This window comes from Microcaecilia unicolor, chromosome 3, assembly GCF_901765095.1.
Source record: "Microcaecilia unicolor chromosome 3, aMicUni1.1, whole genome shotgun sequence".
Lineage (NCBI taxonomy): Eukaryota > Metazoa > Chordata > Amphibia > Gymnophiona > Siphonopidae > Microcaecilia > Microcaecilia unicolor.
In genome coordinates this window covers 467275416-467302650 of record NC_044033.1, presented here as the reverse complement: position 1 = coordinate 467302650, position 27235 = coordinate 467275416, and the positions used below count along the sequence as shown (strand labels likewise).

Here is a 27235-nt window from a genome sequence, read left to right as displayed (position 1 = left end):
GCGCACCGCGCATGCGCGGCCGTCTTCCCGCCCGAAACCGGCTCGAGCCGGCCAGTCCAGTATGTAGCAAGACAAACTCTCAAGGGAAGACACAACTCCAAAGGGGAGGCGGGCGGGTTTGTGAGAACAATCAGCCTGCTGTCCTCGGAGAATACCTTCTACAGGTATGTAGCATTCGCTTTCTCCGAGGACAAGCAGGCTGCTTGTTCTCACTGATGGGGTATCCCTAGCCCCCAGGCTCACTCAAAACAACAACCATGGTCAATTGGGCCTCGCAACGGCGAGGACATAACAGAAATTGACCTAAAAAAAGTTACCAACTAACTGAGAGTGTAGCCTGGAACAGAACAAACAGGGCCCTCGGGGGGTGGAGTTGGATCCTAAAGCCCAAACAGGTTCTGAAGAACTGACTGCCCGAACCGACTGTCACGTCGGTATCCTGCTGCAGGCAGTAATGGGATGTGAATGTGTGGACAGAAGCCCACGTCGCAGCTTTGCAAATTTCTTCAATGGAGGCTGACTTCAAGTGGGCTACCGACGCAGCCATGGCTCTAACATTATGAGCCGTGACATGACCCTCAAGAGCCAGCCCCGCCTGGGCGTAAGTGAAGGAAATGCAATCTGCTAGCCAATTGGATATGGTGCGTTTCCCTACAGCCACTCCCCTCCTATTGGGATCAAAAGAAACAAACAATTGGGCGGACTGTCTGTGGGGCTGTGTCCGCTCCAGGTAGAAGGCCAATGCTCTCTTGCAGTCCAATGTGTGCAGCTGACGTTCAGCAGGGCAGGAATGAGGACGGGGAAAGAATGTTGGCAAGACAATTGACTGGTTCAGATGGAACTCCGACACGACCTTTGGCAGGAACTTAGGGTGAGTGCGGAGGACTACTCTGTTATGATGAAATTTGGTGTAAGGGGCCTGGGCTACCAGGGCCTGAAGCTCACCGACTCTACGAGCTGAAGTAACTGCCACCAAGAAAATGACCTTCCAGGTCAAGTACTTCAGATGGCAGGAATTCAGTGGCTCAAAAGGAGGTTTCATCAGCTGGGTGAGAACGACATTGAGATCCCATGACACTGTAGGAGGCTTGACAGGGGGCTTTGACAAAAGCAAACCTCTCATGAAGCGAACAACTAAAGGCTGTCCTGAGATCGGCTTACCTTCCACTTGGTAATGGTATGCACTGATTGCACTAAGATGAACCCTTACGGAGTTGGTCTTAAGACCAGACTCAGACAAGTGCAGAAGGTATTCAAGCAGGGTCTGTGTAGGACAAGAGCGAGGATCTAGGGCCTTGCTGTCACACCAGACGGCAAACCTCCTCCAATGAAAGAAGTAACTTCTCTTAGTGGAGTCTTTCCTGGAAGCAAGCAAGATACGGGAGACACCCTCTGGCAGACCCAAAGAGGCAAAATCTACGCCCTCAACATCCAGGCCGTGAGAGCCAGGGACCGGAGGTTGGGATGCAGAAGAGCCCCTTCGTCCTGCGTGATGAGGGTCGGAAAACACTCCAATCTCCACGGTTCTTCGGAGGATAACTCCAGAAGAAGAGGGAACCAGATCTGACGCGGCCAAAAAGGAGCAATCAGGATCATGGTGCCTCGGTCCTGCTTGAATTTCAACAAAGTCTTCCCCACCAGAGGAATGGGAGGATAAGCATACAGCAGGCCCTCCCCCCAATCGAGGAGGAAGGCATCCGACGCCAGTCTGCCGGTGGCCTGAAGCCTGGAACAGAACTGAGGGACTTTGTGGTTTGCTCGAGATGCGAAGAGATCCACCAAGGGGGTGCCCCACGCTTGGAAGATCTGGCGCACCACTCTGGAGCTGAGCGACCACTCGTGAGGTTGCATAATCCTGCTCAACCTGTCGGCCACCAGACTGTTGTTTACGCCTGCCAGATATGTGGCTTGGAGCACCATGCCGTACCGGCGAGCCCAGGTCCACATGCTGACGGCTTCCTGACACAGGGGGCGAGATCCGGTGCCCCCCTGCTTGTTTACATAGTACATGGCAACCTGGTTGTCTGTCTGAATTTGAATAATTTGGTGGGACAGCCGATCTCTGAAAGCCTTCAGAGCGTTCCAGATCGCTCGTAACTCCAGAAGATTGATCTGTAGATCGCGTTCTTGGAGGGACCAGCTTCCTTGGGTGTGAAGCCCATCGACATGAGCTCCCCATCCCAGGAGAGACGCATCCGTGGTCAGCACTTTTTGTGGCTGAGGAATTTGGCAGGGACGTCCCAGAGTCAAATTGGTCCAAATCGTCCACCAATACAGGGATTCGAGAAAACTCGTGGACAGGTGGATCACGTCCTCTAGACCTCCAGCGGCCTGATACCACTGGGAGGCTAGGGTCCATTGAGCAGATCTCATGTGAAGGCGGGCCATGGGAGTCACATGAACTGTGGAGGCCATATGGCCCAGCAATCTCAACATCTGCCGAGCTGTGATCTGCTGGGACGCCCGCACCCGGGAGACGAGGGACAACAAGTTGTTGGCTCTCGTCTCTGGGAGATAGGCGCGAGTCGTCCGAGAATCCAGCAGGGCTCCTATGAATTCGAGGTTCTGCACTGGAAGAAGATGGGACTTTGGGTAATTTATCACAAACCCCAGTAGCTCCAGAAGGCGAATAGTCATCTGCATGGACTGCAGGGCTCCTGCCTCGGACGTGTTCTTTACCAGCCAATCGTCGAGATATGGGAACACGTGTACTCCCAGCCTGCGAAGTGCCGCTGCTACCACAGCTAGGCACTTTGTGAACACCCTGGGCGCAGAGGCGAGCCCAAAGGGTAGCACACAGTACTGGAAGTGGCGTGTGCCCAACTGAAATCGCAGATACTGTCTGTGAGCTGGCAGTATCGGGATGTGTGTGTAGGCATCCTTCAAGTCCAGAGAGCATAGCCAATCGTTTTGCTGAATCATGGGGAGAAGGGTGCCCAGGGAAAGCATCCTGAACTTTTCTTTTACGAGATATTTGTTCAGGGCCCTTAGGTCTAGGATGGGACGCATCCCCCCTGTTTTCTTTTCCACAAGGAAGTACCTGGAATAGAATCCCAGCCCTTCTTGCCCGGATGGCACGGGCTCGACCGCATTGGCGCTGAGAAGGGCGGAGAGTTCCTCTGCAAGTACCCTCTTGTGCTGGAAGCTGTAAGACTGAGCTCCCGGTGGACAATTTGGAGGTTTTGAGGTCAAATTGAGGGTGTACCCCTGCCGGACTATTTGCAGAACCCACTGATCGGAGGTTATGAGAGGCCACCTTCGGTGAAAAGCTTTCAACCTCCCTCCGACTGGCAGGTCGCCCGGCACGGACACTTGGATGTCGGCTATGCTCTGCTGGAGCCAGTCAAAAGCTCGCCCCTTGCTTTTGCTGGGGAGCCGCGGGGCCTTGCTGAGTCGCACGCTGCTGACGAGAGCGAGCGCGCTGGGGCTTAGCCTGGGCCGCAGGCTGTCGGGAAGGAGGATTGTACCTACGCTTGCCAGAAGAGTAGGGAACAGTCTTCCTTCCCCCGAAAAATCGTCTACCTGTAGAGGAAGAAGCTGAAGGCTGCCGGCGGGCGAATTTGTCGAATGCGGTGTCCCGCTGGTGGAGAGACTCTACCACCTGTTCGACTTTTTCGCCAAAAATGTTGTCCGCACGGCAAGGCGAGTCCGCAATCCGCTGCTGGATTCTATTCTCCAGGTCGGCGGCACGCAGCCATGAGAGCCTGCGCATCACCACACCTTGAGCAGCGGCCCTGGACGCAACATCAAAAGTGTCATAAACTCCTCTGGCCAGGAATTTTCTGCACGCCTTCAGCTGCCTGACCACCTCCTGAAAAGGCTTGGCTTGCTCAGGGGGAAGAGCATCAACCAAGCCCGCCAACTGCCGCACATTGTTCCGCATGTGTATGCTCGTGTAGAGCTGGTAAGACTGGATCTTGGACACGAGCATAGAGGAATGGTAGGCCTTCCTCCCAAAGGAGTCTAAGGTTCTAGCGTCCTTGCCCGGGGGCGCCGAAGCATGTTCCCTAGAACTCTTAGCCTTCTTTAGGGCCAAATCCACAACTCCAGAGTCGTGAGGCAACTGAGTGCGCATCAGCTCTGGGTCCCCATGGATCCGGTACTGGGACTCGATCTTCTTGGGAATGTGGGGATTAGTTAAGGGTTTCGTCCAGTTCGCAAGCAATGTCTTTTTTAGGACATGGTGCAAGGGAACGGTGGACGCTTCCTTAGGTGGAGAAGGATAGTCCAGGAGCTCAAACATTTCAGCCCTGGGCTCGTCCTCCACAACCACCGGGAAGGGGATGGCCGTAGACATCTCCCGGACAAAGGAAGCAAAAGACAGACTCTCGGGAGGAGAAAGCTGTCTTTCAGGAGAGGGAGTGGGATCAGAAGGAAGACCCTCAGACTCCTCGTCAGAGAAATATCTAGGATCTTCCTCTTCCTCCCACGAGGCCTCACCCTCGGTGTCAGACACAAGTTCACGAACCTGTGTCTGCAACCTCGCCCTGCTCGACTCAGTGGAGCCACGTCCACGATGGGGGCGTCGAGAGGTAGACTCCCTCGCCCGCATCGGCGAAGCTCCCTCCGCCGACGTAGTCGGGGAGCCTTCCTGGGAGGTGGCCGCTGCCGGCACCGCACGCGGTACCGACGTCGGGGACCTCAACCTGGGCGATGGGCCAGCCGGCGCCACGCTCGACGGTACCGGAGGCGCAAGCACCGCCGGTACCGGAGGGGTAGGGCGCAACAGCTCTCCCAGAATCTCTGGGAGAACGGCCCGGAGGCTCTCGTTTAGAGCGGCTGCAGAGAAAGGCTGTGAGGTCGATGCAGGCGTCGACGTCAGGACCTGTTCCGGGCGAGGAGGCTGTTCCGGGCTGTCCAGAGTGGAGCGCATCGACACCTCTTGGACAGAGGGTGAGCGGTCCTCTCGGTGCCGATGCCTGCTGGGTGCCGAATCCCTCGGCGACCCAGAGCTCTCGGTGCCGACGCGGGGAGGAGACCGGTGTCGATGCTTCTTCGACTTCTTCCGAAGCATGTCACCGGAGCTCCCCGGCACCGACGAGGAGGACGTAGAATCCATCCGTCGCTTCCTCGGGGCCGAGGCCGAAGAAGGTCGGTCTCGGGGGGGCTGTACCGCAGGAGCCCTCAGGGTGGGAGGAGACCCACCCGAAGGCTCACCGCCACCAGCAGGGGAATGGACAGCCCTCACCTGCACTCCTGACGATGCACCACCGTCCGACGACATCAGCAGACGAGGTCCCGGTACCACCGACGTCGATGCAGCTATCCGATGTCTCGGCGCCGATGCAGAGGCCCGATGCCTCGATGCACTCGATGCAAGGGCGGCCGAGGAAGATGGTCTGGACGCTGACGACGTCGATGCACTCGAAGATCCCGGTGCCGATGCCGACGAAGAGCCCGAGAACAAAACGTTCCACTGGGCTAGTCTCGCTACCTGAGTCCGCCTTTGAAGCAGGGAACACAGACTGCAGTTCTGAGGGCGGTGCTCGGCCCCCAGACACTGAAGACACGACGAGTGTCGATCAGTGAGCGAGATAACCCGGGCGCACTGGGTGCACTTCTTGAAGCCGCTGGAAGGCTTCGATGTCATGGGCGGAAAAATCACGCCGGCGAAATCAAAGTCCGAAATGACGGAAAAAGAGCACCAAAAACTTTAGAGGGAGAAAATCTCGACCGAGGCCGAAAAGAGGCCTACCCCGACGACGAAAGAAAACTTATCGGGGCCAAAAGCTGGAAATACGGGGAGGATTGAAACGAAACCCGGTGGAGGGGTTCCGGAGCACTTCCCGAGTACAAGAAAAGCTTTTCCGAAGAAAAAAACACGTTCAACAATATGGACGCGCGAGGTCGACTCTCCGGGGCTCGACACGGCGAAAAATACGACCGTACCGAGTGTGGACAAAAGAAGACTGGCCGGCTCGAGCCGGTTTCGGGCGGGAAGACGGCCGCGCATGCGCGGTGCGCGCGGGCGCGCGAGGGCTAGCAAAGGACTTTGCTAGTGAAGATTCCGATTGGAGGGGCTGCCGTGGACGTCACCCATCAGTGAGAACAAGCAGCCTGCTTGTCCTCGGAGAAAGGTCTTTATCTGCCGTCATTTACTATGTTACTATGTTACATTAAACTGCTGCAGAAGTGCCCTAAGGCAGAATTCTGCAATAAAGCATGGGTTCCGTTTAGCTGTCTGCTAAAGGCAAGCTGAAGACATGCATTTGTACAATAGAATTCCACAGAGAGTAACACCGAGCTGAACTCCGAGATTTGAAATGGAGCAGAGATCTTGAAAGATACCCAATATTAAAAGAATCTCAGCAGTAGTCTCCTGTAGTACCTTGCTGAATTAAAAGCAAATTTTCATATATATATATATATATATATATATATATATATATATATATATATATATATATATATATATATATATATATATATTTCTTTTAACACTTTGTTAAATCTGCAGCTCAAGGAGAGTACAAGCTGTTTTATTTATTGAGATTTATGAACGGTCTTATGAAGAGATTCACCCAAGGCGGTGTACAGCTGTTGAGAGGAAGAGTACTTTCACTCATACCCGAACATGTCTGAGTTCCAATGAGAATTTTGCTGCAATTCTCAGCTCCAACTCATAAACGGATCAAAACAACCAGAAACAGAACTGGCTTGCAGCACGGAATAAAGATATAAAGCTCTGGTCAGAGAATTCAGAATCTGAAGTACAGCAACACTTCCAACTTTTGCCAAATAACCAGACTTAACTGCTGCTGCTTTTTTGTTTTTTGTATTATTATATAGATACTGTATTAATGCAATGCTAACAAAATCTACCATGCTGTCTTTACTAGCATTAGTAGGCAGGGCTTTCGGGGGGGGGGGGGGGGGGGGTGTATCTGACAAATTTCCTTCTGCAGCCCTGAGCTGTTAAGAACCTGATCTCTAACCAGACTTAACTGCTGCTGCTTTTTGTTTTTTGTATTATTATATATTGTCCCTCTATGTTAAATTGTACAGCGCTGCGTAACCCTAGTAGCGCTTTAGAAATGTTAAGTAGTAGTATTAATGCAATGCTAATAAAATCTACCATGCTGTCTTTATTAGCATTAGTAGGCAGAGCTTTTTTGGGGGGGGGCGGGGGGGGGGGGGGGTATCTGACAAATTTCCTTCTGCAGCCCTGAGCCATTAAGAGCCTGATCTCTAAGCAAACACTGCCCTAATGCTGAATCAAAAACTCGTTGAGAAGGGCACTGCTGACCGATGTCACAGCCTTGATCCTGGCAATACAGTCAATCCTATAAGGGAGAAAGTTCCCAAATGTTACAAGGGTGAACAGGATAGTGGGGACAGAAAGAATCAAAGAAGCACTGTGGAGAGACATCAACAATGTCTGTCATAATCAAGGCCATCACAGAAATGCTTAGGAAAGATATTAACAATGTCGGTCATAACCTGCCCCAAAGGGCAATTTCGCCAACAAGCACAAGTAGTTGGAAGAGAAACTCTTTTACTGTTTCAGTGATAAAAGAAAGCCCCTAGAAAAGAAGAAAGGAGCCGTAGGAACTTGAGCCATTCAATGGAGGGTAAACCGATGAAACTAGCACATCTAAACTAGTAATAAACCAGGCAGTAGACTTAAGAAACCAAGGGCCCTGTTTACTAAGCCACACTGTAGGCGCACTAACGTTTTAGTGAATGCTAACACTAGTGACACCCATATGGGTGTCTCTAATATTAGCAAGGGCTAAAAAGTTAGTGCGCCTACAGCACGGCTTAGAAAACAAGGCATCAAGTTCTCTAAGGCCTGCTCGACCATTTGGGAGAAATGCACAATAGGGAATTCACCTCAGAAAGGCTTCAAAACTTACCTACTTATATGATAAAATAGTCAAAAGACAAAATATTGAAGAAATACTTCTTTCTAGAAGAAGTCCATCTCACACACAGGGCAAACAAGACAGATACTAAGGAATTTATCTAGGCTACAGATTAACAGCATCTTTGAGAAGGAGTGTAGGGGGGAAGAGAGTCACCCAACTTCAGCGAAGCTCTTAGTCTGAATAAAAGGAAGCTAAATATAGTCCAGCAGTAACCACCTGCTCTACTGATACTCAGATATCAGCTAGCCCATGAGCTAAATGAGAGCACAAAACAAGAGCTGCAGGATCAATCAACAATCCACTAGGAAACAGAGAAAATGCTCAACATTCCAGAGCTGCATAATACCCTTAAGGGGCAACTCACAAGGAACTACTTCCTTTCTTATAACCCAATAGTCTGGACGATAAGAGGACAATGACTGAACCCTAGCAAATGTACAAAGTAATCGCAGAAGGCATTTCCACATTTAATGCATATTTTACATGTGGAAAAGGTTTTTTTTTTTAAACTGTGCAGCCTTATACATAAGTATGCAAACTGACAAGATTGCACACTTTTATATGCATGTAGGCATTCCCAGTGAGCACAACTGGAGCATAGCTGGGACAGAGTTATTTTATTTATTATTTATTTGTAGCATTTGTATCCCACATTTTCCCACCAATTTGCAGGCTCAATGTGGCTTACATTTGCCGTATTGGCGATTGCCATTTCTGGTTAACACGATTACAAATGGTATTGCGTTAAGGTGCATACATACACAATAGCATACATGGAACATAGTATATATGGAACAGATCATGGTATATATATATATATATATATATATATATATATATATATATCAAACATATAAACGGCGAGTGACCGTACTCACTCGCAAATGCGCAGTAGAGACCTTCTCTGCCCCGCCCCCACATCAATACGTGATGACGGGGGGCGGAACACAGAGGGTCTGTACTGCGCATTGCTGAGGGAGGGACACCGCCGTCTAACGCTCCCCCCACCCACCTTCTACCTGGTCGGGCCCTCGCTCCGCTATTGAAACAGCGAGGGTCCGGGAACGCAGCACTGAGCTCTGCTGAGCTGCCGACATCACCCTTCCTTCTTCTTCTCTGCCTCTGTCCCGCCCTCGACGACGTTACGTCACACGAGGGCGGGACAGGCAGAGAAGAAGAACGAAGGCCGACGTCGGCAGCTCAGCAGAGCTCAGTGCTGCGTTCCCGGACCCTCGCTGTTTCAATAGCGGAGCGAGGGCCCGGCCGGGTGGAAGGTGGGTGGTGACGGCTCGGTGGGGGGGGCGCGAACTCGGAGGGGGAGGGGCAGCGGCGAACTCGGCGGTGGGGGCGGGCCTTTCAACCCCCCCTTCCTATAATAGCCCGTTTTTACGGGCTCAAAGTCTAGTATATATATATACACCATGTGCATACATACATGGTAAAGAAGAATACATTATGGTATTGCAAGAAGGTTCCTGAGTAATAAATTGGGTTGTAACATACATTAGGTCATCGACTATAGAGAGAGAGAGACCCTACTCGACATAAGGTTGCATGTATTTTAAAACAATATATGTATACACAGAGTACATGCACAGCGTTACATCTTTAGAGCAGATGTAAACTTGTGCAAAAACAGATTTTATGTTCACCACTGGTTGTCATTGTAGGAGAAAGGCACAAAGGCTCCTTTTAGGACTTCACATACTTTTAATTAAACACCACAAAGTAAAAACTAGAATTTAAAATGGCTACAAGTATTAAAACCCCAAAAGAAACATTCATTATCATTATTGTCTCCTAGGCATTATGGGTGGGGACCAGGAGAATCAGGATTTAGCGACATGATGTGGAATTTCTAACAAACTTGGTGAAACCTCAGTCTGTGGAATTTGATTATACTACAAGTTTTGAAAAGTACAGTATACTATACTATACAGTACACTAAACTACGGCCAATGGGAGGTTTTCCACTGGCCTGCCAAAAGTGAAACTGAAGCATATGGATGTCCAAGTGCTTAAAACATCCAAATCACAATTTTGCAAAGGCAGAAAAGGGGTGACCAAATACCAAGGGGGCATGTTGTGGGTGGGGCTAGTGAAGGCTCTAAATCAGGACATCCAACAGCCATTATAGAACAGGAAGGCATGTCTAATCCTAAAAAAGGAGGATGTCCTAAGTTAGACCTGTTTCAGCAGCTGTCCACTGGGGGAATTAAGGCAGGACACCTCCTTAATCATCCAGTGGCTGCTTTCCCTCTCCCCGGAAAGTGAAACTGAAAGGGAATACTGGGCTCTATGGCAGCTTCAGATATTATGGGCATTCTTAGCAAACTAGGAATCTGAAGAGTAGCCTAGTGGTTAGTGCAGTAGACTTCAAAACCAAGGGACCCAGGTTCAAACGTCACTTTAACTCAATTTTTTTTTTTAACGTGGGTCCCTGGTTTAAAGTCCACTGCACTAACCACTATGCTGCCCCTCTGCTCTGCAGGGATGTCCGTGGGGCCATTCTTCTAAGAATGCTGCCAGGCAGATGTCCTTGACCTTGCTTTTTTTTTTTTTTTGCCAGTCATATGTTGGACATTCCAGTTTGTAAAACAGCTGGTTTTGCTGGATGTCCTCCTATTTCTTGTTGGAAAATACATGTGAGATAACGTCTTTTTTGAACGTTATGAGCTGGACGTCTTGAACTTGGATGTCCTTTTGAAAATGGCCCTCATCATGCTGGTAATGATCTTGCTGCTGGTCCACTGAGCCCCCCTACCCTCAGGTTGAAACGTCTGATTAACCCTGATTTTATACAGTATATTTTCTGGGTATTTACTGAACAGACTCTACAGCAGTACAACTAGATGAACCTTGCAGTCTTCTTTTGCCATCATCTCCTATATTTACCCAACTATTCTTGGGCAGCTACAATTTACTTACACCAGTCCACTGAACATGTACAACAGCTTTAAATGCAAAACCCTAACCAGAAAGCAAGTGGTTGTCATGGTGCTGGGGAGGGGCACCAAATGCTGACACAGACACCATCACTGATCATCATCACTGATGTGCAGGAAAGACTGTAGTGAAAACAAAGATATATTCATGGGAGGAAGAGATGGATTCATGGAACTGTGTGATAAGCAGGGGCGTAGCCAGACCTTGCCAGGAGGGGGGGCCAGAGCCCGAGGTTAGGGGGCACTGTTAAGCCGCCTCCCCCCTCCGGCGACCCCCCTTCCCCCACTCGATCGCGCTGACACTCTTAAACCCCCCTCCCGCTACCAACCCTCCCCCGCCGTCGCCGCCCACCCCATGAAGTACCTTGTTTGCTGACGGGGATGCCCAAACCCTGCCAGCCAAAAGTGTTCTTCAGCGCCGGAGTTAGTAGACTCGGGCGCCTTCATTCAAGGACGTTCGTCTGAAGGATCAGCTGGTTTTGACGCATTTACGTCCTGCACGGGGCTACATGCACGGTGCAGGACGTAAGGCGTCAAAACCAGCTGATCCTTCAGACGAACTTCCTTGAATGAAGGCGCCGGAGTCTACTAACTCCGGCACTGAAGAACACTCTTGGCTGGCGGGGTTTGGGGATCCCCGCCAGCAAACAAGGTAAATCATGCGGTGGCGGGGCGGGTGGCGATGGCGGGGGAGGGTTGGTGGTGGGAGGGGGGGGTCATCGGCAGGGGGCCAGGGGCGAATCTGCGGGGCCCAGGCCCCCTCAAGCCCCACGTAGCTACTCCACTGGTGATAAGTAGTTCAAACATTTTGCCAGTTAAGTGTCAAAACCATTTCACAGATTACGAGCTTCAATCAGACGGTTAAATCTATCCACTGACTATCACACAATATATAATATGTAGTTTTATTTCTTGCAATCTCTGAATCTACCTAAAAACGTTACTGCTAAGTTACATTTCAAAACTACTTCCACAGCTGCTTGAAAAAGGTAAATGACTATACCATCTTCCCCAACTGCAGAATGGAAGCAACAACTGATTAATACAATAACAGCAAAATGAGCTCTCAACATTGATAGCCTTTTTACCTGTTTACCATCTCTGCAGATTTTAATGTTTTAATGATAATGAACTTCATGCTGCTCTTTGAAATCTTGTTCCCTACATCTTCCAATGTAACATTAGAATGCTGTTTAAACTCATCATTACTAAAATGCAAAATGGACGGGCTATAACTTGCTGCCCCCATGACATTTTCTTCTGATAGCTGTATGGGCTTGTAGCGTGCAATATAATTCTGAACATTTAACTATTTCAAATACAATATAGTTATTTAAAAATTTTGATGAATGCAGGCCAAATTTACAGCGTGGGACTGGTCACCTACAATTATGGTCACAGTAGTATATAAAATCTTCATGAGTAAATTAAGAAGTGAAAATGAAAACAACCTACTAAATAATTTCAATATAAACACATGCTACACAATACATCTACATTTACAGAAAGGAAATAAAAACTATAAGCCTTACCTTTTGAATAATTCTTACTTTGTGCTTTATTATATCATCAAGTGGTTTTGTTTTTTCTTTTGCTCCACTTGGGCAATAATTATGCAATTGTTTTGTTATCTCTGGTTTGTCATATTCCATTGTTATATTTTCTTGATCAGTTTTATCTTGACTGTCCGATTTACCCCGATCATAACAATCAATTTTCTTATCTTCTTCAACACAACACTTCATACATATATATTCTTTATCATCCTCTTCCAACTGCTGTGCTTGAGAAAGACTCAGTCCGACACAATCGCCGTGAAACCACTCATCACATCTCCCACAACCTAACATAAATCTGAAAGCAATGAAAATCATCAGTTAAAAGCAGAACTTTCTCCAGCATCCATGAACATAAAAACTGCTTTGACTACTCTATTACTCAGGAGACTGTATTAAGTAACAGAGAACACTGCAACAACAAAAAAAATATTAAAATGCCAGAAAAGCAGTTGAATATATCCTTCAACAAATAGAAACAAGTAAAACTGAAATTTTTAAAAAGCATCTAAATTTTCAATTATGCAACATATTGCCATCTAGAAGATCTGTATTTAGAAATGATCATTTTTTTGTGCTTCAGGGCACCAGAAGCTGAGAGCCTACAGAGGTAAGAACTTTGATCTCCAGAGGAAAGCTGCAGTATACAGCTTAATCAAGAGCCCATAGCAACTGATTATGAAGTAGCAAAACAGCCTATTTCACATGAAGCCTCTGTATAAAAAGTGCATAGCCAGTGTCTTTCACAAGCAGAAGGTGCAGTTATAATAGCAGAAAAGAGAAAACTCAGTTAATGCAACCAATCCAAATAATATATAGTGTAATTTTGAGAAACAAACAGGAAAATATGAACTTAAACACATCCAACTGCAAGGCTTTCTGAACTGCTACTGCAGTGGTGTGCAGAACCAAAAATTATATTTTGATTTGTTTCCTGTGTAATTTATGGGTATTTCAAAAACCTTTTCCTATTTGGGGGGCCAATGCAACACTGTATCAATCAGGGGAGGATTAACCCTTTTGGTGGGCCCTAGGCAAACAAGTTGCCTGCCCCAACCATCATAAATGCATTTTAAAACATGAGTTTGGAGGTGGGACTTCTCTACAACATCCCTGTAGGCCTCCTCTATGTACCTCTCTGCCTCCCACAGCTCCTCCAAAGTCTGCTACTCTAGCCTCAAGAGAACGGACTCGTTCTCTGAAAGCTAGGAGCTCTTTGCATCAAGCACACACATGGAGTGGAGGAGTGGCCTAATGGTTAGGGTGGTGGACTTTGGTCCTGGGGAACTGAGGAACTGAGTTCGATTCCCACTTCAGGCACAGCCAGCTCCTTGTGACTCTGGGCAAGTCACTTAACCCTCCGTTGCCCCATGTAAGCCGCATTGAGCCTGCCATGAGTGGGAAAGCGCGGGGTACAAATGTAATTAAAAAAATATATATATATATATGACATCTCACCAACTGGGAGATAATCATACATGTGACACTCTTGCTCCTTCTCCTGCTCTCCACTGGGGATATCAATCCCAATCCTGGTCCTCCACATCAACTCTCATCCTTTTTGTGCAGGTCACACCGTGATGTCTCCAATCTAATTTTTGTTCCTCTCCTCTCCCCCTTCTTCCCTGCCTTTCTCATGTGATCTTAAACTTTCCACGACCTCTTTATCTCTCGTACTCTCCATCTGCTTGCCCTGAGACTTGGCTTTGCCCTGAAAACTCTGCTTCAGCCACGGCCCTGTGTCATGGAGTTTATCTTTTCTCCCATACTCCTAGCCCGGTTGGCTGAGGTGGTGTCGTGCTACTACTTTCACCCTCTTGTAGATTTCAACCTCTTCTTCCACCTCAATCTCACTGCTTTTCTTCCTTCAAAGTCCACTCCATCCGTCTATTCACTCTTCTGTTTCTCCGAGTAGCAGTCACTTATTGACCCCCTGATAAGTCCCTTTCCTTATTTCTTGAACCTTCATCTCCTTCCCTCATTCTTGGGGATTTTAACATTCATGCTAATGATCCCTCTGACTCTTATGCTTCTCAGTTATTGGCTTTAACATTCTCTTTCAATCTTCAACTGTGCTCCACTGCCCCCACTCACCAAAATGGCTGCTGTCTTGATAGTATCTTCTTCTCCAACTGCTCACTCGCCAGTTTCTGCGCCTCAGCTCTTCCCCTCTCTGACCATCCTCTGATAACTTTCACACTTAAACACCCCCCCAGTCCCGTCCAATCTCAACCAATACATTTAGGAATCTTCAGGCTATTGACCCTCTGTCCTCCAGTGTTTCAAATCTCTTCTCAACCACTATGTTATCCAAGTCTATCAATGAGGCTGTCTCTTCCTATAATACTACTCTCTCCTCTGCTCTGGATACTCTCACTCCTCCCACTCCTCGTTCTGTAAGGCAAACCAAACCCAAGCCTTGGCTGACCATTAGAATCTGCTACCTTATGTTCCTGTGCCCGCTCTGCCGAACACCTTTGGCTGAAATCCCGTGCCCATGCTGACTTCATACATTTCAAATTCTTGCTGACGACCTTCCAATCTGCTCTTTCACTTGCCAAACAGGACTACTACATCCAGTTGACAAATTCTCTTGGCTCAAACCCTTGAAATCTCTTTGCCACACTAAACTCTCTGCTCAAAGTGCCTTCACCTCCAACTCCCCTTTCATTTTCTCCCCAGACTCTACTTTTATGATAAGGTTCACAAGATTAAACTTGAATTCTCAACCAGGTCACCTCCACCTCTCCTTCCCTTAGTCCATTCTTTAAACCCTCCTTCAACCCCTGCCTCCTTTTCTGAAATCACTGAAGAGGAAACTGCACTCAAAACTACCTGTTCCTCTGATCTTATTCCCACACATCTATTTAGCACTATCTCTCCTACTGCCATCCCTTTTATCTGTCATATCCTCAATCTTTCACTTTCCACTGCGACTGTTCCTGATGCCTTCAAACAAGCCATCGTCACGCCACTCTTCAAAAACCTTCATTGGACCCTACCTGTCCTTCCAACTGTCGCCCCATCCCTCCTCCCTTTCCTATCCAAGATAGCTAAACATGCTATTCCCTGCCGTTGTCTTGACTTTCTTTCATCTGAAGCTATTTTTGATCCACTTCAATCTGGCTTTCGCCCTCTTCATTCAACTGAAACAGCGCTTGCTAAAGTTTCTAATGAACTGTTCCTGGCCAAATCCAAAGGTCTCTATTCTATCCTCATCCTTCTCATCTGCTGCTTTTGACACTGTTGATCACCGCCTATTCCTTGATACGCTGTCCTCACTTGGATTCTAGGCCTCTGTTCTTTCTTGGTTTTCTTATCTCTCCCATCGTACTTTTAATGTATACTCTGGTGGATCCTCTTCCACTTCTATCCCACTATCAGTTCATGTACCTCAGGGATCTGTCCTGGGACCTCTTCTTTTCTCCATCTATTCTTGTTCCCTTGGTACTCTGATCTCATGGTTTTCAGTATCATCTTCACGCTGATGACTCCCAGATCTACCTCTCCACACCAGAAATTTCAGTAGGAATCCAGGCCAAAGTATCAGCCTGCCTGTCTGACATTTCTGCCTGGATGTCTATTTCACTAACTGTTCCAGATGTCCAACAGAAATCCTTATTTCAAAATTCTTCGTCAGGGCCACCAGTGCTACAGTGACGACAGATGTTCCATTTTGAAATTGCACATGGAAGATCCGTTGTCACTGTAGCACTGGCATCCCTGAGGAAGAATTTTGAAACAAGAATTTCCGTTGAACGTCTGGAAGTTAGTGAAATAGCAACGAAATATGAGAAGTCTGGGCAAGATGGCGTCTGAATAGGACGTGTGTGAAACAGCTCCTCACTCAACTCCCTCTTGCTGTTTTCTTTTCCCTTAAAAAAAATACATTTCCATGCCCAAGAGACGGGGCAAACAGAGGGCTTACCCTGCTCCCTCTGCAAGACAGGAATTGGGACCGATGGACCGTTTCACTGTTCCCAGAGTAGAATTGACTGGGCAACAACCCTTGCTGCAGGAGGGATCGATGAGAGGAGAACCGACCTACCTGCCTGAGGGAGAGACCACTCTGAGCCCAGAGGAACGGAGTCCTCCTTCGATGCCGGCAATGCTGGCAGACCAGAGCCCTGGACTGACTAGACCCGATGAGGAGATGTCTGATCTGGGAGCAGGGACAGACTCTGCTAGCAGAACGCCGAGTGCAGCAGTGCTGGTGGTTACTGCTGAGAATACCGAAGGAGTAGGAGTTGAATCACAGAAGAGCAAGACTGGCTCTGAGAAAGGAGCTCAGGAAGAGGTAACATTGAAATTATTTCCTAAAAAAACGGAGAAAATAACCCTAGAAAAAATTTGGGATGCTTTGGAATGTTTAGAAGATTCTTTAACCCAGAAACTATCTCCAATAGTTAAAGTTACTCAATCAAATCAAGCTAAAATAGCAGACTTGGAAAAACAGTTGGAACAATCTAAAACTTTTGAACAAACAATTATACTTGAAACAAATCAAATTAAAGAGAGCCAAATAACTTTAATAAAAGAAAAAGTATACTTATAGAGGAAAATAGAAACTTTAGAAAATTTACAAAGGATGAAAACATTGAGACTTATAAATTTTCCTAAAGTTCCAGCAGTGGCTCCTTTAATAACATTCAAAAGATATCTTTCTGAAGTATTAAAAATTACTGAACAATTGTTTCCACCTGTAGCAAGGATTTATTATTTGGCTCCCTATGTTAAGAAACCAAGTGAGCGCATAATACCATCTATGGAAACCCCATTTGAGGAGCTAAATTTGAATTTATCACAAACAATTGAAGATGAACTATGTGGAGTACAACCTGCTACATTAATTATAGACTTTGTTCTACAGCCAGATCGGGACTGGATCTTGAAAACTTTCTTTAAACATAGACATGAAGTCTTTCTGAATTGCAAAGTCAAAGTATTTCCTGATATTGCTAGACAAACTCAGAAAAGACGTCAGTCTTTTTTGAAACTTCGTGATCGTGTATTGTCACAGGGGGGAATTTTCTGGCTTAATTTTCCTTGCAAATGTGTTGTTAAATTTCAATCAATTAAATATGTTTTCTTTGAGAGTGATCAGTTAGCAAAATTCCTGGACTCCAGACAAGAACCTGCCATAAACTCTCTTGTGCTTCCTCCATTAGTATCTACTCCGTGATAGGATAAGTGGGAACATGTTCTATTCATTTTTTCCTATGTTAACCAATTTTTGAATTGTGCCTTGCCTATAATTGTGGACTTTAGCAGTAATTATCATTTAATAGATTTTCTTTATAAAATATTTTCTTGTATGGTATGATAATACTCCTTTTCTGTACAAGTGTATCTTGTAAAATTCATTAAAATTACAAAAAAAAAAAAAAAAAAAAAATAGCAACGAAATATAAAGCTAAGATCTCTCCTTTCTGTTCTTGAATATATTGATGCTGTTTTTGGTCAATGTATGGACACTTTTGTTACTTTTTGACAACTGTTTTCTGTCAATGAACTTATGTGACTGTGTTTGTACAGATTCCTATTGAAATTTTCATTATACTGGTTTGATATAAAAATTATAAAACATAAAATATGCATTTGATATAAAAGAAATAAAATTAAGGGATACAAAATTAGGAGTACTAATGATATATAGAGCTTTTAAGTAAGCCATTTTTGGCTAAACTCACTGAAATTAAGCTTGGCTGTGGATACAAGCCTATACTAAATCCTCCTTTGCTCCCTTTTAAAATTAAGTTCACAGGGTTATGCAATTCTCTAGGTATCTTATATATATATATAATTTTTTTTTTTGTACTTTGGAAGCGAACACTGGAGCACCCTGATTACTCATGGGGATGATTGTTTGCTAATCAGAAAGGTAGAACAGAGGGCAACTGTGTCAACCTCTGGAGCCCGTTGCAGCTCAAACTGAGGCAGATGCTTAAAAGTCGTCATTAAATACCACATGCATTTATAGCTGTGGTTTCACATACCAATTTTGAAAGAGAACGATGCTCAAAGGAAATTACATGCAAATGAGATGCACGGAAATTCTGCAAGTGGCCTGTTAGGGAAAGCGCCTAGCACATGCGAAGAAGTCTCTCTCAGTAAGCATCAACGTTCTGTGCATGCCCAGGATAAAAGGCGTGTGTCAGTGACATCCCATTAGAAGTTTCCTTTTCTTTTTTTTAATGTTCCACAACAACTTTTTAACACTGTTATGTGCGGGACACACACATAATACAAGCACATGGCATGTTTCACACACACACAGATACTATTAAAAATGCTCCACCACAACCTTTAACACTACTATTACGTGTGGGACATATACACATGCACATGGCACATTTCACACACTCACACACGAGCAGACACTGTTAAAAAATGCAAGTAGGTTGCTCCATTGAGAAGATACCCTCATGCAACAACAGCTCCAGATCTGCCAGAAAATTTTGCAAGCTAAAGATAGGTGCTTCTTTCTGTGCAGTGCATGGAAATGTCTGTGCATTGCACAGAATGCTCATTTTAACACTAATTAGCTTGTTGTAATACTTTTGCACAGGATTATCAGTGGCTGCTGCATTGAATGGTAAAAGTGACACAGAACCCCTTTGTGCATTAGACACTGAATAACGTGCATGCTAGACTGGCTACAACCAGTCTAAATCAAAAATTGCAAGAACAGTAAGCTTTGAGCAGCAGGGCCCTAGTCTGGCAGGCTGAGTTCATCTCATGATGTAGTCACTTGGAAGCAGGGCAGTTACTGGAAGCAGGGCAGTTACTGGATAAAATGGTATGTATGGGAAGTGCTGATTTTGCTATCACCCTTCCTTTTTTGGACTTGCATGCTCACAGAATCGGAGACTAACTCAAAAGGGAAGCATGGTACCTCCCTTCCCTCTTCCAATATTACACCCAGAGTAGCTGGCTTTTTTGCCCAACCCTTACAACAGCTGTGCTTTGGAGATATATCTGAAACTGGAGAAGGCAGGACCAAAACACTTCCAGAAGTCGAATGTAACCAACTACACTTTTATTGACAAAGCACCAATAATAAATGGACCCACTGTTTCGGCAGTGAACCGCCTGTTTCAGGAGTCACAAATACTTTGTCAGGATGTATCTGGAAACATGAGAAGTGATGAGATAAAATGTCAAATCCAATAGAAATGGTGATATCCAACTAGAGGATTAACATTATGAGATGTCAAAGCAGCTCGCATAAGCAATGAAACCACATTGTGATCCCCTGAAACAGGCGGTTCACTGCTGAAACACAGATCCATATTGGGTCCCTTTGTTATTGGTTCTTTGTCAATAAAAGGTTTATCTGGTTACATTTGACTGCTGGAACCCCGACAAAAACCAAGGTAGAAACCTAGGGTGCATGCAGAGAATCACTCCATCACGAAGAAAGATTGGAACTGGTATCAGGGCTAAAGGTCATGGGACCCTGTGAATCAAAGGAACAGTCACCAGAAACAAATCTGTCCAGAATGCAAAAAAAGGACAGGGAAAAAGTGTTTCAAAATTAGCTCCTATCAAGTGGGGAGACCTGCGCTGAGGTCCCAGTACATACACGGAGGTGTGACTGGGGCTATGACGAACGCAAACCTCTTACAAAGCGAGGAAGTAGAAATTGCAAAAAGATAGGTGTATCCTCTACACAAAGGTCAGAAGAACTGAGTAAACTGATGCGAACCCCCAGCAAGTTGGGTTAGACCAAACTAATGAAGATGCAGAAGGTATGCATATCAGTCAGCAAACCTATCCCACTGGAAACAGAAATGTTCTTTGAAGGGAAGCTTCCCGAAAAGCCAGCAAGGCTGTGAAGAAAGTTGCAGGAAGACACAATGAAGCCAATGCGAAGCCCCAAACATCCAGGTCATGAGTCAAAAACCAGAGGATGGGATTTAGAAAACACCCACCCCTCGTGTGATGAGGGTCAAAGAACACTCCATAGTCCATGGTACTCAGAAGGAGAACTCCAGAGAAGAGGAACGCTGATCTGCAGAGGCAATAAGTAGCCATCAGAAAGCTGGTCCTGCCGTCCTACCTACGTGGTAGGAGAGACCAGCCCAAGAGGAGACAAATACAGAAGGCTGTTTCCATAACGAAAGGGGAAGGCAAATGACGATAGTCCATCGTGGACCTGGAGCCTGGAACAGAAGTGAAGGACAGGGTGACCATGAGATCTATCGAAAGTAGGGCTATCCATCGATTAAAATTGTCAATCGTATGCTTGTTCACGATTAAAAATTGTAATCGCATGATTGGTAACGTGATCCAAATGCAAAAGAGTTGAAATAAATTTAGCATGTGCACGTGGAGACATATTTTCAAAGCACTTAAGACTTGCAAAATTACTACTAACCTATGGAACTTTGTAAGTCTAAGTGCTTTGAAAATGAGATCAACAGCTTTCTTTTTTTAATTGATCCTAAACATTCAACCAATAACTGATTCCATCTTCTCCCATCTGCCTTCCCTCCCCTGGCACTATCTACTCCCTTCCTTCCCTCCATCCATGATAACATTTTATTTCCTTCTCTTTCTTCTTCCCTCTCTTCAATGGGCACCATCTCCCTTCTTGAAGTCTTCCATCCCCTATTTCTAGCATTTGTCTCTCTCCCCCTCCCGGGTCCCCTCTTCTCTCTTCCTATATATTTTTTTCCTCCTGTCACCTCTTCTTACTTCTCTGGAACATCTCTCTCTCTCTAGCACCCCCTTACCCTACATCTCTCGCTCTTCTTTATCTCCTGCCGTGATCCCCCCTCTTCCCCTGCATCTCTGGCTCTACTCTTGTTTTTCCCACTGCTGCAGGAGCTGCCCCCTCTGCCTCGCATCTCTGGCTCTTCTCCTCTTTCTCCAGCTGTTGCCCCTTCCTTCCCCGAATCTCTCGCTCTTCTTTCTGCTGCTGCTGCCACCCCTCCCCCGCATCACTCGCTGTTCACCTCTTTAACCCGCCACTGCTCCCTTCTCCCAATCTCTGAGTCTTCTCTTTCTGATGTCGATGCCACCACCCTCCCCAGTATTGCATGCTCTTCACCTCTTTCTCCTGCCGTCCCCCCTCCTGCCCTGCATCTCTGGCTCTTCTCTTTCTGCTGCCACCGCTGCCCATCCACCCCCTCCCCCAGCGTGGTCTGTATCTTTCTCCCTTTTTTTCTGCTGGCAGTGCGAACTCTTCTTACCTCTCCAGCAGCCCCCTCTCCTCTGCAATTCCTTCTCCCTGCTCCTCACAGACGCAGCAGTGAAAGCATACTGCTATGTTACCGGTGCTGAAGTCTCTCTGTAACAGGAAGTTCTGCCTCCTCTGATGGAACTTCCTGTTTCAGAGAGGCTTGGAGTCAGGTAGCACGCAGCGTGCTTTCAGTGCAGCGGCCGTGAGAAGCAGGAAGTAGGAGCTGCAGAGGACAGGAGTGTGCACCGGGTGACACAGCGTGCTTTGAGTGCAGCAGCCATAAGAAGCAGGGAGAAGGAGCTGCAGAGGAAAGGAGTGTGCCGGAGAAGAAAGAAGAAGTGCAGGCAGAGCAATGCTGGATATTTACAGGTGGGGGAGAGAGAGGCGTTAACTCACATTAAAAATTTTAACGTGTTAAACATTAAATGTGTTAATCTCGATAACAGGTTAAATGTACAGCCCTAATCAAAAGGATGGTCAACAGTAGAAAGAGCTCGCAAACAATGCCCCTGTGAAGAGATCAGTAGTGTGAATGCATTACCTTGCACAGTCTGGCGTCTGGACTGTTGGATCTGTCCACCAAAAGATTGGCCTCAAGGAGCAGGCCCAAACTTATAAGAACATAAGCCATACTGGGTCAGACCAATGGTCCATCTTGTCCAGTACCCTGTTTTCCAAACAGTGGCTAGGTCAGGTCACAAGCACCTGGCAGAAACCCAAATCGTGGCACACTCCATACTACAAATCCCAGGGTAAGCAGTTGCTTCCCATGCCTGTCTCAATAAGTAGACAATGGTCTTTTCCTCCAGTAATTTGGTTCAAACCTTTTTTAAACCCAGATACATATAAAAGTTGCCATTCTGGGTCAGACAAATGATCTATCTAGCATCCTAGGTAGGATGTAGCCACTGTCAAGAGCCTGCGGAACCGAGGAATTAGGAAAAAGCAGTTCCAAGGTCAAACGGGACGGAAATATTAACCAAATCAGAAAACAAATGAGACGTGAGGACACTTAAATAACATCCTCCAAGGTCCCCTTAATCAGAGACCCCTGAGAAGTTAGGATCTACTGGAAAATGCCATGCGAAAATGAGGCATGGATACTACACAGACAGTGGAAGACATGTGGTCAGACAACCTGAACAGACGCTAAGGTCTGACCCATCGACGGGTCTAGCCCAAATGGCAAGAGTGAACAGAGCATCCATTCCCTGCAGAGGATGAGAACACCCAAAGAGGCGAGTATCCAGCAGAAGTCCATTAAATTCTAAGTGGGAGATGGTAAGCATACAGGCTAGGGATAGTGGAAAATAACTAAAGAAGTGTAATCAAACAGGGAAAAACACATGGATTCACACTCAGTGCAGAGGTGCTGCCACAACCACTAGACACATGGTGAATATCCTGGGAGCTGCCGCAAAGTTAAAAAAGGCAGCATGCATTACAGGATGGAGACAGTTCCCAGTCGAAATCAAAGAGGCAGCTCATCCAAAAATATCCTTGAAATCCCAAGAGCAGAGGCAATGATTGCCTAGAGCCATGGGAAGTAGGATGCTCAGGGGGAAAAAAAAAAAAGATCCGGTACTGTTTTTTTTTTTTTTGAGAATTGCAAAAAAACTCCAGAGATAGGATGGTGGCAACCCCCTTGGTGTTCATGGGCATAAGGGAGTACGAGGAGTTGAATCACAACTCTCATCCACTGGTAATAGGGACACAGAAGGGCAGAGAGATCTTCCGCAAGGAACTGCTCACACTGAGAACTGATGTGAGTCACTCCCAGTGAAGAAATGATCAGCTGTTGGCCTGTCCCGAATAACTGAAGCCTCCTCCCACAACCAGTAGGTCAGCCAGGACAGGTACTGGCATCACAGCTATGTTTCCCTGAAACTATCAAAAGGAGTCCTCCTTACTGTGACTGGGGAGCTGTCTGGGCCAAAGGACAAGCTGATGAATAAATGCACTGGGGTTGAGCCCATTGAGAGTAAGGAGATGAGGCAGCAAAAAAGAGGGTCTCTTCTCCAACTGACCAAAGGATCACCCAGATGAGAAATTCTAGTCAGTGCCCGGGAGGAGAGAATGAAATGGTAGCTGTGAATTTTTTGATTTCTTGACAAGGTCAGTGACCCCCTCCCACTGTGCCCTAAAAGGATTATCTCCCCGGCATGTGGCATGCACCAGCCACTGCTGAACGCAGATATGCAAGTCAGAGACAAGCAATCACAAGGGACCGCAAGGCCAGTCTGGAGGCAAATATCCTGGAACACAACAAAAAGTGCTAACCAACCCAGAACTTGCAACACTCCCATCTGCTGCTCAGCCAAATGGCGAAGTAACTTTATCGGTTCTGGTGGGAAAGAAGCTGCCAAGGCAAGCGTGTGACAGCAGAGTTCCCGGAAGACTACAGTTGTGGAGAGCTGGGCAGGACTGAAGACGGGAGAAGTGTGAGAGTCCATGGTACTAGCGTGCCTCCGAAAAGTACCTTGGATTCTGCTCAGACTCCCATGAGCATTCCTCATCAGTGTCAGTCGGAAACTCTTCTTGGGAGGGCTGACACTGAGGCTGCCTCGACTTTCAGGAGCCATGTCCCGAGAAGGGCATTGAGGAGTCAGCTCCCGCCTCGACTCCGGCGAAGCTTCCTCCACCAATGTCAAGGGGGTAACAGAGGCGCCAAAGCACGGCTTGGAGAATCCTTTATCCTTGTGCACATGGATCCAACCACCATGAAGAAAACTAAAGCCTATGAAAACCAGGAGAGTTCTGAAACTGGTACATGGAGGCAAAGTCCATGGGAGAGAGCAGACCTGATAAAAGGGGCTTCCCAACTTCTCACTAGAACAAGAGACTGATGGACCAGGCTAGTACAGCCGTCCTAGGAGAAGAGTCTCAGTCCAGGAACTCGAAAGGCTAAGGCAATCTTCCACATCTGAAGGCAGTGGGGAGGGAAAAAATACCTGCCAGGTCCTGAAGAAGGGAAGGACAGGCTCACATATGGAGACAACCACTGGTCCCATGGAAGGGAGGGTCCAGATGGCATTCAAAAGGACTGCTTTTCCGATGTGTCAGGGATCTGCAGCTGAATTCCATTCACTCGTCACCGGTGTCAGCCAGGAACCTCTTATGGGAGGGGTCAGACCCAGTCTGCCTCAACTGAGAAGCAGGAGGAAGGAGGACACCGAGAGGGGCATCAAGGGACTGGGCTCCAGCTCTGAATCCCACAAAACTGCTTGCATTGATTGACGCAAGCGGCATGCAACACTGGTGGAGGAGGCCACACTGGCGCCGGAGGACTATGTGAGGCTGAAGCAAGAGGCATGGCAGCATCAAGCACCTTTGATGCCAATGCCCCATGAAGAAAGCTAGCAAGGAGCAAGGCTCAGATGTCCCTACATAGGAGCAACACTGGAAAAGTTGGCATCATGTAGACAAACTGCTGAAGCAGCAGAGCCACACTGCAGGCTGAGGGCCATATAGAACTGAGTGGAGAAGAATGGCTAGCGCAAGAATCATCGACGATGATGCACTCTGAAGAAACAAGGCAGTTCAGCAGAGACTCACGCAGCGGCATCCTCTTGGCATCGAGACTCCAAGGACCAAATGCTGCAGTGCCCCAGAAGCACCGTAGAGCGATACCGTTCCTCGGTACCGACCAGGGTATCAATTCTCAATATCAGCTATCTTTAGTACCGACAAGGATGAAGATCCTTGGCACTGACGTCAATCTGCCATACAAAGTCTCCTTGGCACCGACGAGGAGGAGGTCAAGCATCGTGTCTCTCTGAGCTGGTGCCGACCTAAGTCAGTCCCAGAAACTCAATTTTATTTATTTTAGTTATATTTGTACCCCGCGCTTTCCCACTCATGGCAGGCTCAATGCGGCTTACATATACAAAGTGAGGCAGGTGCCAATGCAACCACAAACATCGACGCTGACACCATAAACATCGATGCCAACACCAAAGTCACCGATGCCAACACCAAAGTCGAGGCCCCGGATGGCGACAAAAAGAGTTCCCTGTGAACCTCTCTGTCCAAATGAGTCCTGGGTACCGAAGGCACAGACAACAGAAAGGGTATGAGCCATACCAGAAGTGGCTTCTGAAGGAAATGAAAAGATACAATGCTGGGAAAAATAAGTGAAAGACCCGACCAGGGCTCAGGCCTAAGTGCGGCCTACTGAACCACAGGAAATAAAGGAAAAAAGAAGAAAGGAAAAAATTGAATGGGAAGAATTTATATCCAAACGAGGCAAAAAGTGAAAGAAAGAAATTAAAAAGGCACAAACAGAAGCTCTGGAAAAGAACCAAACCTGAAGCTGTGAGGCGGAGAAAAAAATGCATTCGCTCCTCACCGCAAAAAAAAAAAAAAAAACTAAACTGTTGCACCTGCGCTTATGTGGCAGATAGGAAGGCACTCACGCATGCGCACTGGCGAGTCACTCTTGCGCCAAAGAGTTCTGTGAAAAGCTTGATACAAGCTCCAGACTGGGCAACGCGGGATCACATTATCCACATGTTAGAATATTAGCCTGCTTATCCTTGGAGAATAACAATATATCAGAAGGTAGTGCATTTCTGTGATCTTTCAAACCTGATGCTTTTTGGGCCAATGGAGTTGCATTAGACATTTTTTTGGAAGTGGTCTTCAGTGAAATCACTGAGTAGATGCTATGATGATGGACATCATATTTTAGCCCTAGATAATGGATGCAGATTTTCTGATGGTTGGTTATAGACTTCTTGAAGTTTCTCAAGGAACTATGTTTGAAACTGCCTGCTACCTTCTGGAACAAAGTGAGGAAAACGGGTTCGCAAACAAAAAGGTAAACAAAATAAATGACCAAACATGTTATCTAAGAATACTGCCAGAGTAGAAAAGGAAAACCTGACTAGGATTAAACCATGAAAAATCTGTCAGAAGTCCCACCAAGGAAAAGAACAAATTTAACTTCCACTGTGGACAAAAAATGTCAAGGATAACTTCCATATATCCCTAGGAAAGCTTTTCCAGAACTCTTTACAAGACCATTCGCATTGGTGCGACTTGATGCTTATTTGTAAGGACTATATATCCTGCTTATACTTGAAGAAAAGCAACCAGTTTTCCAGTCTAGAAAAGCATCAGTTATTAATCATGGTTATTTTATAATTTTATTAAAATTAGTTGCAGGAAAACTGAGGACTGAAAGGTGAATCTCTCAACTACTAAATATCAACAAAATGCTTTAGTTTCCTTCTAAAAAGAACAACAAAATCTTCATTAAAAGGTATCAGGCAAGAGACAATTGCCACCTAGGACAATACCCATCAAGAACAACTCCCCCCCACACACACACAGTCATTTCCCACCCTCCCTAGCCTTTTTTCTTTTTGCCAAATGTAGCTGCTTTATTGTATCGGGTCCAATAAGTCCTGGCGGTGCTTTTTTTAATTCTTTTTTTTACTGACCATAGTGTCTTTCTTTTATCGGGTCCCATAAGTCCTGGCGGTGCGTCATGTTTCAGACACTGACAGCATATGGAACAAGGAGGTTAGATCGAGAACAGGAGCAGTGTACTGTGCCTGGAACAAGGCTGTTAGATTGAGAGTTTCCACGCCGCTCAGTTGTCATCCCCATACACAGAGGAACTATACCGTACTTGTATAGCATACAGCGTCTGGAACAAGGAGGTTAAAGCAGTAC

At 46.6% G+C, this 27235-nt stretch overlaps 1 protein-coding gene across 1 annotated transcript in view; it reads right to left on the bottom strand.

Annotated features, from left to right (window-relative positions):
* The window catches only part of PHF3 (PHD finger protein 3), a 264231-nt gene that overhangs the window by 147945 nt on the left and 89051 nt on the right, over nt 1-27235 (bottom strand). The window contains 1 exon segment of the mRNA XM_030199001.1: nt 12346-12667. Within this exon segment, the coding sequence (XP_030054861.1) occupies nt 12346-12667 (322 nt within the window).